At 42.5% G+C, this 14,350-nt stretch overlaps 1 protein-coding gene across 1 annotated transcript in view; it reads right to left on the bottom strand.

The window, feature by feature from the left end:
- The window catches only part of LOC109091950 (probable voltage-dependent R-type calcium channel subunit alpha-1E), a 144,125-nt gene that overhangs the window by 45,544 nt on the left and 84,231 nt on the right, over nucleotides 1-14,350 (bottom strand). The window contains 2 exon segments of the mRNA XM_042761890.1: nucleotides 26-184; nucleotides 590-693. Of these exon segments, the coding sequence (XP_042617824.1) occupies nucleotides 26-184; nucleotides 590-693 (263 nt within the window).

Raw genomic sequence — 14,350 nt, 5'->3', positions numbered from 1 at the left:
TCTGTCAGAGTGTGATCCTCTTTACCTGTTATGTTTGAATAAGCTACACATCTTTTGTGGAGTCTTCCACTGTAGAACTCTAGTCCGATAATAGCAAACATGAGAATGGCAAAAAACAGCAGCAGACCAATCTGTAGTAGGGGCACCATCGCCTTCATTATGGATTTAAGAACTATTTGCAGACCTTTAAAAAAAACATGAATATATATAGATATCAATAAATCTATCAACTACACATAAATATATCAAAATGTACTATTCATTTTTTATATGTGGAAAAACTGTAACACTACAGCATCCACATGTAAAAGAACAACTATAACACTGTTTCCTAACCAAGTGCGATGTGACAAATTACAGGTACATGGAGTGGAATTTTGAACCAATGAGATTTCTCTGTGCAGCTACCCTGATAATTAGACACCTAGCAACAAAGTAAATGCCTTTCATGTAGCTTGTTGCAGTTGTGACTGGATTTATGTCTTGTTTTGTCACTTTGCACCTGATTAGGAGGCAGTGTTATACTCCTCATTTCAATTGAAACAACACAATGTGTGATTAAGAACTTCATATAGAACCATAAACATACTAGGAATGCCAGAAACCAGTTTAAGGGGACGTAATACCCTCACAGCCCTCAGCGTGCGCAGGTCTAATGAAATATTCATGTGGGCTCCTGCTGTGGCCAGAATCCTGTTAACAAAATAAAAACAAACATAGGTTAGGCAAAGAAACTTAATCAACAGGAATTATGCAGGATATATGAATATTTCACAAATATGTTAATAATAATGTTTTATAAACTATGCAATCTCCATCATTAGTGGCATGGTAATAGGCATGCTAGTGATGACTCATAGTGATACTGTAGGTAAAGGGGAATAATTAGAGCAGCTGTGCTAAATGCTTGTGGTCCCTAATGTGGTAATCCTTCTCAGTGAATGACAGCCAGCACACTTTCTTATAAGGGTCACTTCTGATTCATAGCTTCCTTCTAAGCACAAGTGACATTCATCAGGTATGACCAATGAGCCATCTCTGTCTTTCATTTCACACGTTTGTTCAAGTATAGCCACAGATCAGACAATCAGACAGGAGCACACAACTTTAATATTTGGAGAAATCTGATATTTCATATTCGTTACAATAATAAGAAGACAGTAGGAACAGATGTGACACGCACAATGGATTTAAAGGGACAGCTCACCCAAAAATGAAAATCTTGTCATTATTTATTCACGCTCTTTTTGTTCCAAAAAAAAAAAAATTATACGAAAGCAGATTAGAACCCAGAACCACTAATATGCATATCACAAGTGTTATGTTCCCCCTTTCTAATCTAGGGGCAGGAAAAAAAGCTAAACAAAGTTGCGGGGAGAGGGTGAGAGAACTCCCGTCTCCAGGTCCCAGGACAAACACAAATCACCACACCAGTTTTAAATATAAAAAGAAATACAAGGTTTATTTTAAATTAATCAGTGGGATACAAACATAAGGTTTCAGGATGGGAAATAGCCAAAATAACAAACAAAGGGAACTCTAACTGAGGGTTTCTGAAAATACCTTACCTAGCATTAAAAAATTAAAATAAAAGAGACTCTTAGCTTAATCCCTCTCTAGTTAAACACAGGAGAAAATATGATCTCAAATTAAAGGGCATCCTCCTCCCTACAAGTAATCTCACAATAAAAAGAGAACAACATTGACAAACAGAATCTTGAAGGTAACTGGCCACACAGGCAAACACAGCCCAGCTGCATATAACTAGGGGCTTACTGTAACACTCTCCAACTATTTAATGGCAACTGTTCACACAGAGTTGCCATACTCACATAGAAGTTAGCACACAACCCAACAAGTTACAACACACTAAAAGCGACAAGCGCTGAGACCAGGAGATGACAGTCTCTCTCTGTTTGGACGTTTCTGGGTCTTTTATATAGTGCTCCACCCACACCTTAATGAGCCGGAACACAATTCAGGTGGCACTCCCAACCTGTGACATGGATAGGAGGAGCAACAGAAGCACAACAGAAAACATACCAAGACAAGCACTACATTTTACACCAGCAAATGAAAATACACAGACGTCCCTATGGACGTAACACAAGTTCAACACCTAGACTGCTGGATGTTTACATAATCATGAACTATCAGTTGTAATTAATGATTTTGATGTAAGGATAAAACTATCACATTAAAAATCTTTCTGTCAATAAGTTAAAATCATTGCATTCATATTCGGGATTCATCTGCTTTTCATAGTATGTTTTATTAATAAAGTGTTTACAGAGTTTGGTCAATATCTAATGCATTGAGCCACATTAAGCATTGTTCAAGTTAAGCCTGTGTAGTCTAAATGCAGATATTGGATATGGGTCACTTTTAAAAGGTATAATCGGGTCATCAAAAATATAGGATATGGCCCAAAAAAATCTGATCTGGGCATTCAGATTTGCAGTGTAAATGCAGCCAAAATGATGTGAAAAATCATCCTGCACACTCATTCACAGAAAACAGTATATTGATCTAACTTTTGTAAAACATGTTTTGTGTTAGAAAGGCCATATGCGAGGGAGTGACAACGACCATGAATATTTATGTGATTCACACCTTAGAGACAAAGGGCCCTCCACTAATGGCCCATCAGTGTGGCCACAGTTCTTGCACTGTTTTGATTGTATGCAGCAACGCTGCAATGTTTTGACAATACGATTGTGCAAATATTTGTCATGCCAACAAAGCACCTAAACTGTGAGAATGTGACTGTGAGGCAGGTAAGAAAGAACATGAGGAGATTAAAATAATTTTTTGTAGTTTGTTTTTATTGTTTCCGTTTTATTTACAACACAGTATAATCAAAATACACATAATGAGAGTCAAAGTTACATCATTGAGCACAATGATCTAAACACAGGGACTTGTACAGACTTCGTGCTCTTGTGAAAACAGATCCTGTTCAACTGTTGAAACAAGTAAACCATACCTGTTTTTTCCAAGGTGTTTGCTGCTTATTTTCCATGGATTCAAGAAAAAAAAAAGCCAGATCATGGAGCTTATTTTACCACGTTCATAAAGAATATCACCCTAATGTAGTTGAACATCTGATGTTGGTACAGCACTTTTAGACATAAACAGTTTGAAGAGACTCATGAGAAAATCAGCAGGACTCAAAAAAAAAAGAGCAATTTGATATCAGAAGCAACTATATTATTACATTAGCAATCACTAATATTGCCAACTCATAAAAAAAACACGATATTTGTAGTCATAGACACACACATGATCTGTATGTATTATCAAACAGTAAAAAGGACATTTTGTATCAGAAAAACTAAATTATTAACATGCATCATGTCACAGTGTAAACACTCATATTACTTTGTATTGTTACTATCGTATTGTGTTTTACATCAAAGAGCATAAAAACATCCTCACCTCATACAACATTTAGATGCAATGAAATATTTCAAAATAGTGCACTCGATTTTACTCTGGAATTATAGTTTGGGAAAAGTCCAACTAGTAAAATGTGTACAAGTTTTTGCCACAATAACACTAATATAAGTAAGAATAAATCACTTACTCATTAGAATGATCTCCTCCACTGAATCAAGCGCACGTCACATTACATTCTTCTTCTTAGGTAAATACAAGGCTTATTCCTCTCAGCGCTTCTTCTTCCAAAAACGAAAAGTTGCTGCTTTGTTTACGGAGTTGAGGGGGTGTTTACATGTTCGTATATCTCACGTCGATGATTACTGTGAATAGCACGTGCTGCGTGTGGGTGTGACCACATAACAGATAATGAGCTCAGACAAGGAAGACTGTACCTTGCGTTGGTTTCATATGGATTATTTTATTAGAGAATATTTGTTTTCAATATAACTTACTTCATTTAAAAGACGACACTTCAAGTTTTCTGTGGGCACATTTCTCATGTCTGTGTGTCAAGTATTCACTGAGTTTCAGTTAGTGACGCATTACAGAAAGAAGACTGCGGAGACAGAGATGGCAGAAAGCGCAACCTTTTTTTCTTATTATACAAAAGCACAATGTTTTGCTGATATTGTGAGTGTGTACAAATAAAAGTAGACCCTTTACAGATTCAAATTTATTACTCTTATATGTACTGTTCAGTGTTTCCCATACATTGATTTATTTGTAGTGGCCAACCTCAATATCAAAACTGACCACCACAAATAGATTTTCTAAAAGGCTTTGTCTTCACTGAATAAACATGAGCACTGCATGTTTCAAAATCGAGACCCGGTGGGGATGTTTTATATCACTGTACTTCTGAAGGAAACTGACTGTCTTCAGAAAAATTTGGATGTCATTTTCATTTCATCTTGCACGTAATGTCTGGTAAAGCAGCGTTTGTGAGCAGAGCACTGCCTTGTGTACAGCCATTACCAGGAAAACCTCTGTTTTTCCCGCTCTAATTTGCATATATATGGATAGAGTGTAAGTCTGTGGGAAACACTGTGTACTCTTATATGACTTTGTCGACCAAAGGAAGTTAAATAGTAAAGGTCTATGGTATGTCCTCATTTACATAGCCAAGTAAAAGTGTGTGTGTGTGTGTGAGAGAAAAATAAAAATAAAAAAGCTATAAGAGTTACCTGAAGTAGTCACTGATCTGAAGGAAAAAAAAAGATTTGTGTACAATTTAAACAACACCTGAATTCCAGCAAGCTTTGGAAACCCTGCAAAAAAGACCAGCATGACCAGCTTTATTCACATTAAATAATTTAGCAGGTGCTTTTATAGGGTGACCATATGAGCCGTTCATACGGGACACGTCCCGGCCAGGATTTTAATATTGCCTAAAACATCCAAAGCAGTTTGACCAATAACATGCAGGTATTATACATAATCGACCAATCGTGGGGCTGCGCGTGAGAAGGTGAGATCTACAGGGAACAATCAAAGTGATGCAAATATGCGCACGTGTTCAATCGTTCATTCGTTCGTTTGACTTGAAGCGTCGCGCCTCAAAAAAAAAAAAGAGGAAGAAAAAAAAAAAGACAGCAGGTGCGACAGCGATCCGAAAGCATAAGGAGCCGTCTGCTCTGCTCTCTAGCTCTCATGAATGTCGCACAACGATCAACCTGCAAACAGCCAAAACCTGGATATTTTAGGCAATATTAAAATCCTGGCCGGGAGGTGTCCCATATGAACGGCGCATATGGTCACCCTATGCTTTTATCCATAATCACAAAGGATAATCACAAGAATTTCATCAATACTAATCCAATAATACTGAATTAAAAGAGCAAACCAAAATAAAATTATAGATAAAGTGAAATCAAAATGACAAGCTAGAGTAGAAGTATAAATGTGGAGAATTGTCCATATTTATACTTAAACTCTAGCTTTTCACTTTAAGATTAGATATAAACACACAATATTTAAAAAAATGAATAAATGTATTTTTCCTGTTGATCAATGCTGTTGAGGAACTTGAGTAATCAAACCCATCCCTATTAATAAAGCTAGTAAAGGACCCTGCAATAATACAATACGATTACTGTTGTTTTGAACAGAATGAACAGAATCCCTTGTCTCTCAGAGGGAACCCATCAAAGGCATGGCTCATTATAAAATGCTAATGTTGTCCTTTATTTGCTGCACCACCTAACAAGAAACAGCAACTCGTCTGTGATGCAGCATGCAACAATCTAAGGGAAATGAGAGGACCATTAGTGTGTGAGAGAAAGCTTTTGTTGGCAGCACTCGGTTTTTCAGAGACCCACTGGATGCCATGTGTGTAACCTGGGATGAACCGTCCTTTCCAACATCTCAACCAAAGCTGAAATTCTAGATTCTCTAATATTCCAATTCACCCGGCACTCCTGTTGTTGGCTAATTAAACTTCATTCCCTTCCACCCCACTGAGATGAGAGAGACTGCCAAAGAAAGGAGTATAAACACAAGACACATAAAAATAAAGAAGACACATAGAGAGAGATCACAGCAGCTTTGCACACAAAATTTGGCTTTAGCATAAGCAACTGAGAATTTATCTTTAAACAGATGAAAAATTAAAAAAAAAATTAAACAGACGTTTAAAGACCCATCTAGTATAGCAACCACATCACCCTGCAGCCCAAGACTGGTTGCCCACTGAAGCTAAGCAGGGTTGAGCCTGGTCAGTACCTGGATGGGAAACCCCCTGGGAAAACTAGGTTGCTGCTGGAAGAGGTGCTAGTGAGGCCAGCAGGGGGTGCTCACCCTGTGGTCTGTTTGGGTCCTAACGCCCCAGTGTAGTGATGGGGACACTATACTGACAAAAAGCACCGTCTTTCGGATTAGACGTTAAACCAAGGTCCTGACTCTCTGTGGTCATTAAAAATTCCAGGATGTCCTTCGAAAAAGAGTAGGGGTGTAATCCCGGCATCCTGGCAAAATTCGCCCACTGGCCTCTGACCATCATGGCCTCCTAACCATCCCCATATCTGCTGATTAGCTTCATCATTTTGTCTCCTCTCCACCAATAAGCTGGTGTGTGGTGGCCGTTCTGGCGCAATATGGCTGCCGTCGCATCATCCAGGTGGTGGTTGAGGAGATTACCCCCTTCTATGTAAAGCCCTTTGAGTGCCCAGAAAAGCGCTATATAAATGTAAAGAATTATTATTATTATTATTATTATTATTAGTGGTAGTAGTGGTAGTAGTAGTATGTAACAGGTCAAAAATAAATCATGTAAAATACTGATTTAAATATTTGCTCTTATCAAAGGAAGCATAGAAACACATCAAACAGAAAATGCCAATTATCAGGCCTAAAAATATGGTACGATAAACTAGCCTATATCATATCAAGAAGATTGCAGTAAAATTCATGTTAATAATGATGATAAACTCTGGACATTTGTCCTCAATATGGATTAATCTAACAGCCTATCACACAACAGAAATATATGTTACAACAGCCAGTCAGTGCATGTTGCTAATAAGTCTGCATGTTCTGCATCTCTGTGTGACGTAGTTTCGTCTACTATTCAAACTCAAAGACATGTGAAGCTCATGATGTTTTCAGCATCTGCCATCTCAATATATGTGGACAGTTTGCATGAACTTCATCTCCAGAGATGTTCTGAGAGTCACATCACAAGCTTTTCACCATTTGATTTAAAAATCAACCATGATCAAATACACACTCAAACTCGAACTCAACTCAAAGAACAAACTGACAAAATAAATGTTTGGTTTAACTTAAAGTAAGTATGACAGAAATATATTACTATTGTATAAAAAATAAAATGCATTACTCAAAGTAGTAATAATAATAATAATAATAATAATAATAATAATAATAATAAAAATAATATATCATCCAACTAATTATTTTTTATCCATGTTTTAATTTACAAAGTTCAGTTGTGCAGCATCTTATTTGACAAATATAAAAAAACAATGTTTTGTTGTAAATTAATTGTTACATTTTCATTTGATTACACAATTAATTAATAAAACTTTAACAACTTAATCAATTTCATGAAATTCATTATGAATTTTTCATAATTATGAAAATGTTCTTATCTACTACGGGAAATGCACAAAATAGCTTTTAACATCATTAAACAATTTATTTTACAGATCAATTTATTTTACATAATTTAATAATTTTATATAATGTTAATATGTTCAGAAGTATCCACAAATACAAAACTGTAAAATCTTTTTCCATTTGCATTCAAACTTTATTGTCATAAGTTCAAAACAGCAATTTTTTTTAAAACAAATGTAGTTTTATCTACTGTAAGTGCAGACCAGGCTACTGTATTTTGCAGCACCTTTTTTCTGCCAGCTTCCTGCAGCCATGCGCGTTTATGAAGACCTGCATTAAACTATGCATCAGAGATAAAAATAAGACTTCAATACAGTCTTAAACAGCTCCTGTAGCCCACCTATAGTGAAATTAATAAGTGCACAGCACAGACCACAGAATATTTCCCACTCAATATTTTCACTTCATTTTCAGATGGGCTTTATAACAGTGGAATATTAATCTCAGATTGTACTGCATATTAGTCACATCTGGGGTGTCAAGGTACCTGGATGTCAGCGATTCTAATTAGGACCTGAGAATTAAAGAATTAAAATAGCAGCACAGGAATGAGACGAAAGACTTTACTGGAAGACTGCTAAAGAAAGAAAGACAGAAAATTGCTCTCAGCTTATGGAAGTCTTTAAATGGCAAGGCCTGAAATGGTGCAATCAGAATTTTGTTTGTTTTAATCTTAAAAGGGATAATAAAGTAGATGGGAAATGTTATGATGACCATGATACTCTGAGATATCTGACAATATTATATGTTGCATTTGTTAAGTGGCAGAATGATAGTTGTCACCAAGAAATCTGTTATGAAAAGTTTATGAAACTATCATGCCTCCTGCAAGTATTGGGATGGATCCATTAGTACAAATTATGTCACTTTAGCACGTTCAATTGTTCTTATATAATTTATAACAGCTTGTGTTTATAAAGTTAGTATTTACAAACCATAACTGCCTAGAGAGAAACACTCTATAATAGAGATGCTCATTTTAACCGGTTAACCGTTAACCGACCATATGAATTTTGACCGATTAATACAAGCAGTTAAACGGTTTAAACGTTTTTTTTTTTCAGTAATTTATCAAAATATTTTAAAAGGTTTGCGGCATGGTTAAAATTCACTATGTGTATAAAAAATACAAAATACAAAAATACATATAAAAATACGGCATGCAGTTGCATCACACAATGGTATAAATATCATTCAATGTAATTTGTGATAATCATAATTAATCATTGCGATTACAATTTCAAGGGAATAATCGACAATTATGAGTTTTGTCATAATCGTGCAGCCCTACTAATGCCGACGTGAAATGTTTACAAACATTATAATAAACATAGCTAGGCTATTTAACCCTCTGGAGTCGACTAACACGGATACGCGTTTTGTGGCGAATTCTTCTGATAAGACCGAAAAGAACTGAAATTACATTTTCAGTTTTGATCGTACAGATAAGAGCAATACATCAATCGAATCTGTAAAGGGTCTACTTTTATTTGTATACACACATAATAACAACAAAACTTTGTGCATTTATAAAATAAAGAAAACAAACAGAGTGCGCTGTCTGCCGCATTGGTTCTGCGTGATCTTCATTTTATAAACGCGTCATTAAAATGAACTGTAACTCAGCAAATACTCAACACAGAGACATGAGAGATAGAGCTACAGAAAGCTTGACATGTCTACTTTTAAACTGAGAAAGTCTTATCAAAAACAAATATTCTGTGATAAAGTAATCCACATGAAAACAATGCGATGTCCAGTCTTTCACGTCTCCCTTCAATATATCCAATGCGACCATGCCCACGCGCCAAGCGTGCTATAGATATTATAATGGTCCACATGAAGCTTGCAGCGGGTAAACGCCCACTAACAGCAAACAAAGCAGTGAGACTGTACTTCACGGTTTTTAAATATTACTGTTTACTTTGCGCTGAGAGGAATAAGACATAATACACCTCAATAAGATTTGGATTACCTCAGAAAAAAGTGGCTTGACCCAGCAGAGATAAACATGAGTAAGACTTTTATTATTAATCTACTTGTATTAGTTTTCATATAATTTGTACACATTTTACTAGTTAGACTTTTTCCAAACTATAATTCCTGACTAAATGTATAATCAGGTGAAACATTATGAAGTTTCATTTACATCATCTCAATGTTTCACGATGCCAGGATGTTTTTTTATGTTCTATAACATAGACAGCAATACGATATAAAAGTAATATGAGTTATAATCTTGCTAGCTTAATGTCAGTAAGAATGATTACACAAAACTTTACTGTGATAGGCTATTCTCTGTTCACGAATATAGCCATATATGTTGATAACTATATATATATTGTATAGGCCCATATACAAAGCATGCTTGTGTGTTTAAGAATGTAACGTCTCGGTTACGTATGGTAACCCTCGTTCCCTGAAGGAGGGAACGGAGACGCCACGTCGGTGACCGACGAAAATGGGATATCACTTCGATAGACCAATCTACTTCGAGTGTAAACTAAACGAGCCAATGCACATTGGCATGCAATTATTGCATCCAGCTGCTGCTGATCACAGCGTGAGTATAAGAAGGCAGCAGATGCAATGCATACCAGTTTTTTCACTGAGGAGCCGAGCCGGAGACCCGGCAGCTCAGCGGCGGTACAGTAACCATGGCGACGGGACGTGGCGTCTCCGTTCCCTCCTTCAGGGAACGAAGGTTACCATACGTAACCGAGACGTTCCCTTTCAGTCGGTCACTCTCGACGCCACGTCGGTGACCGACGAAAATGGGATCCCTACCAAAGCGCCATGGGTGCTGCCCCTTCCAGTGCCCTGTGCGAGCCGCCTGCGCCCCTATTAGGTGTAGGCCGGGGCTCGGAACAAGTAGTTCCACTCACCATTGTCAAAGCACTACCTTACTGGGTGAGATTGGATAACACTGGGAAAACGTACCCGTTCACTTGGAACAGGGACGCTGCGGAAGCCCCATCCTTCCCGAAGGAGGTCTCGGGAGCAAATACACACATAGCATCCGTTTAGGTGTATATGGAGAAATTTGAGGTGATTAAAACCCTCTTGGAAGGCAGAAGTCTGCCGGGGAAACACGGGCTCTAAGGCTATACCGTGGACTATACACATATGAGTACCGTTTAAGTCTCAATATGGAACCCAGCCTTCCATGGTTCTCACGGATTCATCATGAAGGCTTGGCGCCGGACGTTCCGCCGCGTCCAGCTGCCTAGGGTGATGGAGGATCTCAACAGGGTCTGCAGTACGGACACTCTGGAGCGGTTTTAGCAAGCCGACACTAACCGGGGCCTCTCGGTGCCACTACCCGTTTGAGGTGAGAACACAGGAGGATACCGGCTCTACACGAAGGCTATAGAACCTAGCGAACATGTTAGGGGTCGCCCAGCCCGCAGCTCTACAAATATCTGTCAGCGAGGCGCCACGAGCCAGCGCCCAGGAGGATGCAACACTTCTTGTCGAGTGAGCTCGCAACCTGAACGGGCAGGGCACACCCTGTGCCTGATAAGCCAGGGCTATGGCATCCACAATCCAGTGGGCCATCCTCTGCTTAGAGACGGCATTCCCCTTCTGCCGGCCTCCGTAACAGACAAAGAGCTGGTCTGAGGTCCTGAAGCTTTGTGTCCGGTCTACGTAGCATCTCAATGCTCGGACGGGAAAGAGCAAAGCTAGGGCTGGGTCTGCCTCCTCCAGGGGCAGCGCTTGCAGGTTCACCACTTGGTCTTTGAAGGGTGTAGTGGGAACCTTGGGCACGTAGCCGGGCCGGGGCCTCAGGATTACCTGGGAGTCAGCCGGCCCAAACTCTAGGCACGAATCGTCGACCGAAAATGCGTGCAGGTCCCCTACCCTCTTGATGGAGGCCAGTGCAAGCAGGAGCAGAGTTTTCAATGAAAGAAACTTTGGCTCGACTGAATGCAAAGGCTCGAATGGGCCCTGCTGTAGTGATTTTAGCACCAGAGTCAGGTCCCAAGAGGGTATGGAGGGGGGCCGGGAAGGATTTAACCTCCTGGCCCCTCTAAGGAACCTGATGACGAGGTCATGCTTACCTAAAGACTTCCCATTCACGGGGTCATGGTACGCAGCAATAGCGGCAACCTGGACTTTGAGGGTGGAGGGAGACAGCCTTCGCTCCAGCCCTTGCTGCAGAAAGGAAAGCACAACCACAATCGGGCATCTTCGGGGGTCTTCTCGGCGAGAAGAACACCACTCGACGAACAGGTTCCACTTCAAGGCGTAAGCGTGTCTCGTAGACGGTGCTCTTGCCGAAGTGATGGTGTGCGCTACCTCCTGGGGCAGGTCACCTAGAACCTCCGCGTCCCATCCAGGGACCAGACATGGAGTTTCCAAAGGTCTGGACGCGGGTGCCAAATGGTGCCCCGTCTCTGAGTCAGTAGATCCTTCCTCAGAGGAATCGGCCAAGGAGGGGCTGTCGCGAGGAGCACCAGCTCGGGGAACCAGGTCCGCGTGGGCCAATACGGCGCCACTAGCAAGACTTGCTCCTCGTCCTCCCGGACTTTGCAGTGTCTGTACAAGAAGGCTCACTGGGGGAACGCATACTTGCGTAGGCCCCGCGGCCAGCTGTGTGCCAGTGCATCCCTGCCGAGAGTTCCCTCGGTCAGGGAGTAGAACAACTGGCAGTGAGCGGTCTCTGGAGAAGCAAACAGGTCTACCTGAGCGGCTCCGAACCGTCTCCAAATCAGCTGGACCGTCAGGGGATGGAGTCGCCATTCTCCTGGGAGCATTGCTCGAGACAGCTCGTCGGCTGTACGGTTGAGCAGGCCTGGAATGTGAACGGCACGAAGAGACCTCAGAACCTTCTGACTCCAAAGGAGGAGGTGGCGGGCGAGTTGTGACATGCGACGGGAACGCAGACCACCATGTCGATTGATATACGCAACGGTTCACTGTGTTGTCCGTTCGGACCAGCACATGCTTGCCTCGTAAGTGACCTTTGAGACGGATCAAGGCAAGGTGCACTGCTAACAACTCTAGGCAATTGATGTGCCACTGCAGCTACGGGCCCGTCCAAACCCCTGAGACTGCCTGCCCGTTGTACGTGGCCCCCCTAGCCGGTGGTGGAGGCATCCGTGTAAACCACAGCATGCCTTGAGATCTGCTCTAGGGGCACCCCTGCCCTGAGAAACGCAAGATCTGACCACGGGGTGAGGGTTTTGGCGACAGGCCGGTGTAACTTGGACCCGGTGAGTGCCGCGCTTCCACGCCCCCCTCGGGACTCGGCCATAAAGCCAGTGCTGGAGCGGTCTCATATGTAGCAGGCCAAGCGGTGTAAGTGCCGCTGCGGCCGCCATATGCCCCAGGAGCCTCTGAAAGAGTTTCAGTGGGACCGCTGTCCTGCTCTTGAATGTATTCAAGCAGGCTAGCACCGACCGCGCACGTTCCTCTGTGAGGCGTGCTGTCTGTTCGACCGAATCCAACTCCATACCGAGAAAAGAGATCCTCTGCGTTGGCAAGAGTTTGCTCTTTTCCCAGTTGACCCGAAGGCCCAACAGGCTGACGTGCCGGAGCACCAGGTCCCTGTGCTCGCACAACTGATCCCGAGATTGTGCTAGTATCAGCCAATCGTCTAGATAGTTGAGAATACGAACACCCTGTTCTCTGAGTGGAACAAGAGCCGCCTCCGTGACTTTCGTGAAGACACGGGGAGACAGGGACAGCCCGAAGGGCAGGACCTTGTACTGATATGCCCGTCCTTCGAACGCAAACCGCAGAAAAGGTCTGTGGCGCGGAAGGATCGACACATGAAAGTACGCATCCTTCAGGTCGATCGCTGCAAACCAATCTCGGGGACGGACGCACCCGAAGATGCGTTTCTGCATCAACATCTTGAATGGTAGCCGATTAAGGGGCCGGTTCAAAACTCGCAGATCCAAGATCGGTCGTAACCCACCGCTTTCTTGGGTACAATGAAGTAAGGTCTGTAAAACCCGTCCTCATATCGGCTGAAGGGACCGGCTCTATCGCGTCTTTCGCCAGTAAGACTGCGATCTCTTCCCGCAGAACAGGGGCATCGGACGCTTTCACTGTAGTGAAGCGGATACCGCTGAACTTGGGGGGACGCCGGGCGAACTGAATCGCATAGCCGAGGCTGATGGTCCGCAGGAGCCAGCGAGACGGGCTGGGTAGCGCTGACCAGGCGCTTAGAAACCGTACAAGCGGGACCAACGGAACCACAGCCGTACCCGCAGTGGGGCAGCGAGGTGGAACACAGGGACCCATCTCGGGCGGCTTGTGAGCAGGCCTGAGTGTGGTGCGAGTGTGGGGTGCAGGGCTCACCTGGTTCCACGGGGTGGCAGAGGGTGCGTGAGTAGGGCCTTTGTTGACGCTCTCGAACCGCCCGCTGCTGCCATCTGGCGAAGGAGGAGGATGAGTGAGGTCCGGTGTTTGGCCGTCCGCAACTCTCCGTGCCCTCCTGGGACCCAGAGATGAGGGAAAATGCTCTTTTGTCGAGAATTTGGGTACCGTCGGCCGTGAGGCCAACGGCGGGAAAAAAAATGAAAAAAAAGATTCTCCACCCAGCCCTCCTCCGGGGGAAGGAGTGGTGTGTTCACCATCTCTTGAAGAGCAGATCCCTCCATCTTTGGGTCGCCTGTCTCAGGGCCACTTGCTCTTGCGTTTACCACCAGGTTTGGCGGGGGCCTGGACAGGCGGGGCGGCTCTCTCCCACGCCCGGCTCCACGACGCTGCTTTGCTGGAGGCTGCTGCGGCTGCGGCGCGGGAGCGGGGGGCGGACGCGGGGGCC

The sequence above is a fragment of the Cyprinus carpio genome, chromosome A8, assembly GCF_018340385.1.
Source record: "Cyprinus carpio isolate SPL01 chromosome A8, ASM1834038v1, whole genome shotgun sequence".
NCBI lineage: Eukaryota > Metazoa > Chordata > Actinopteri > Cypriniformes > Cyprinidae > Cyprinus > Cyprinus carpio.
Note: the sequence above shows the minus strand (reverse complement) of the source record. Positions and strands in the feature narration are given on the sequence as shown.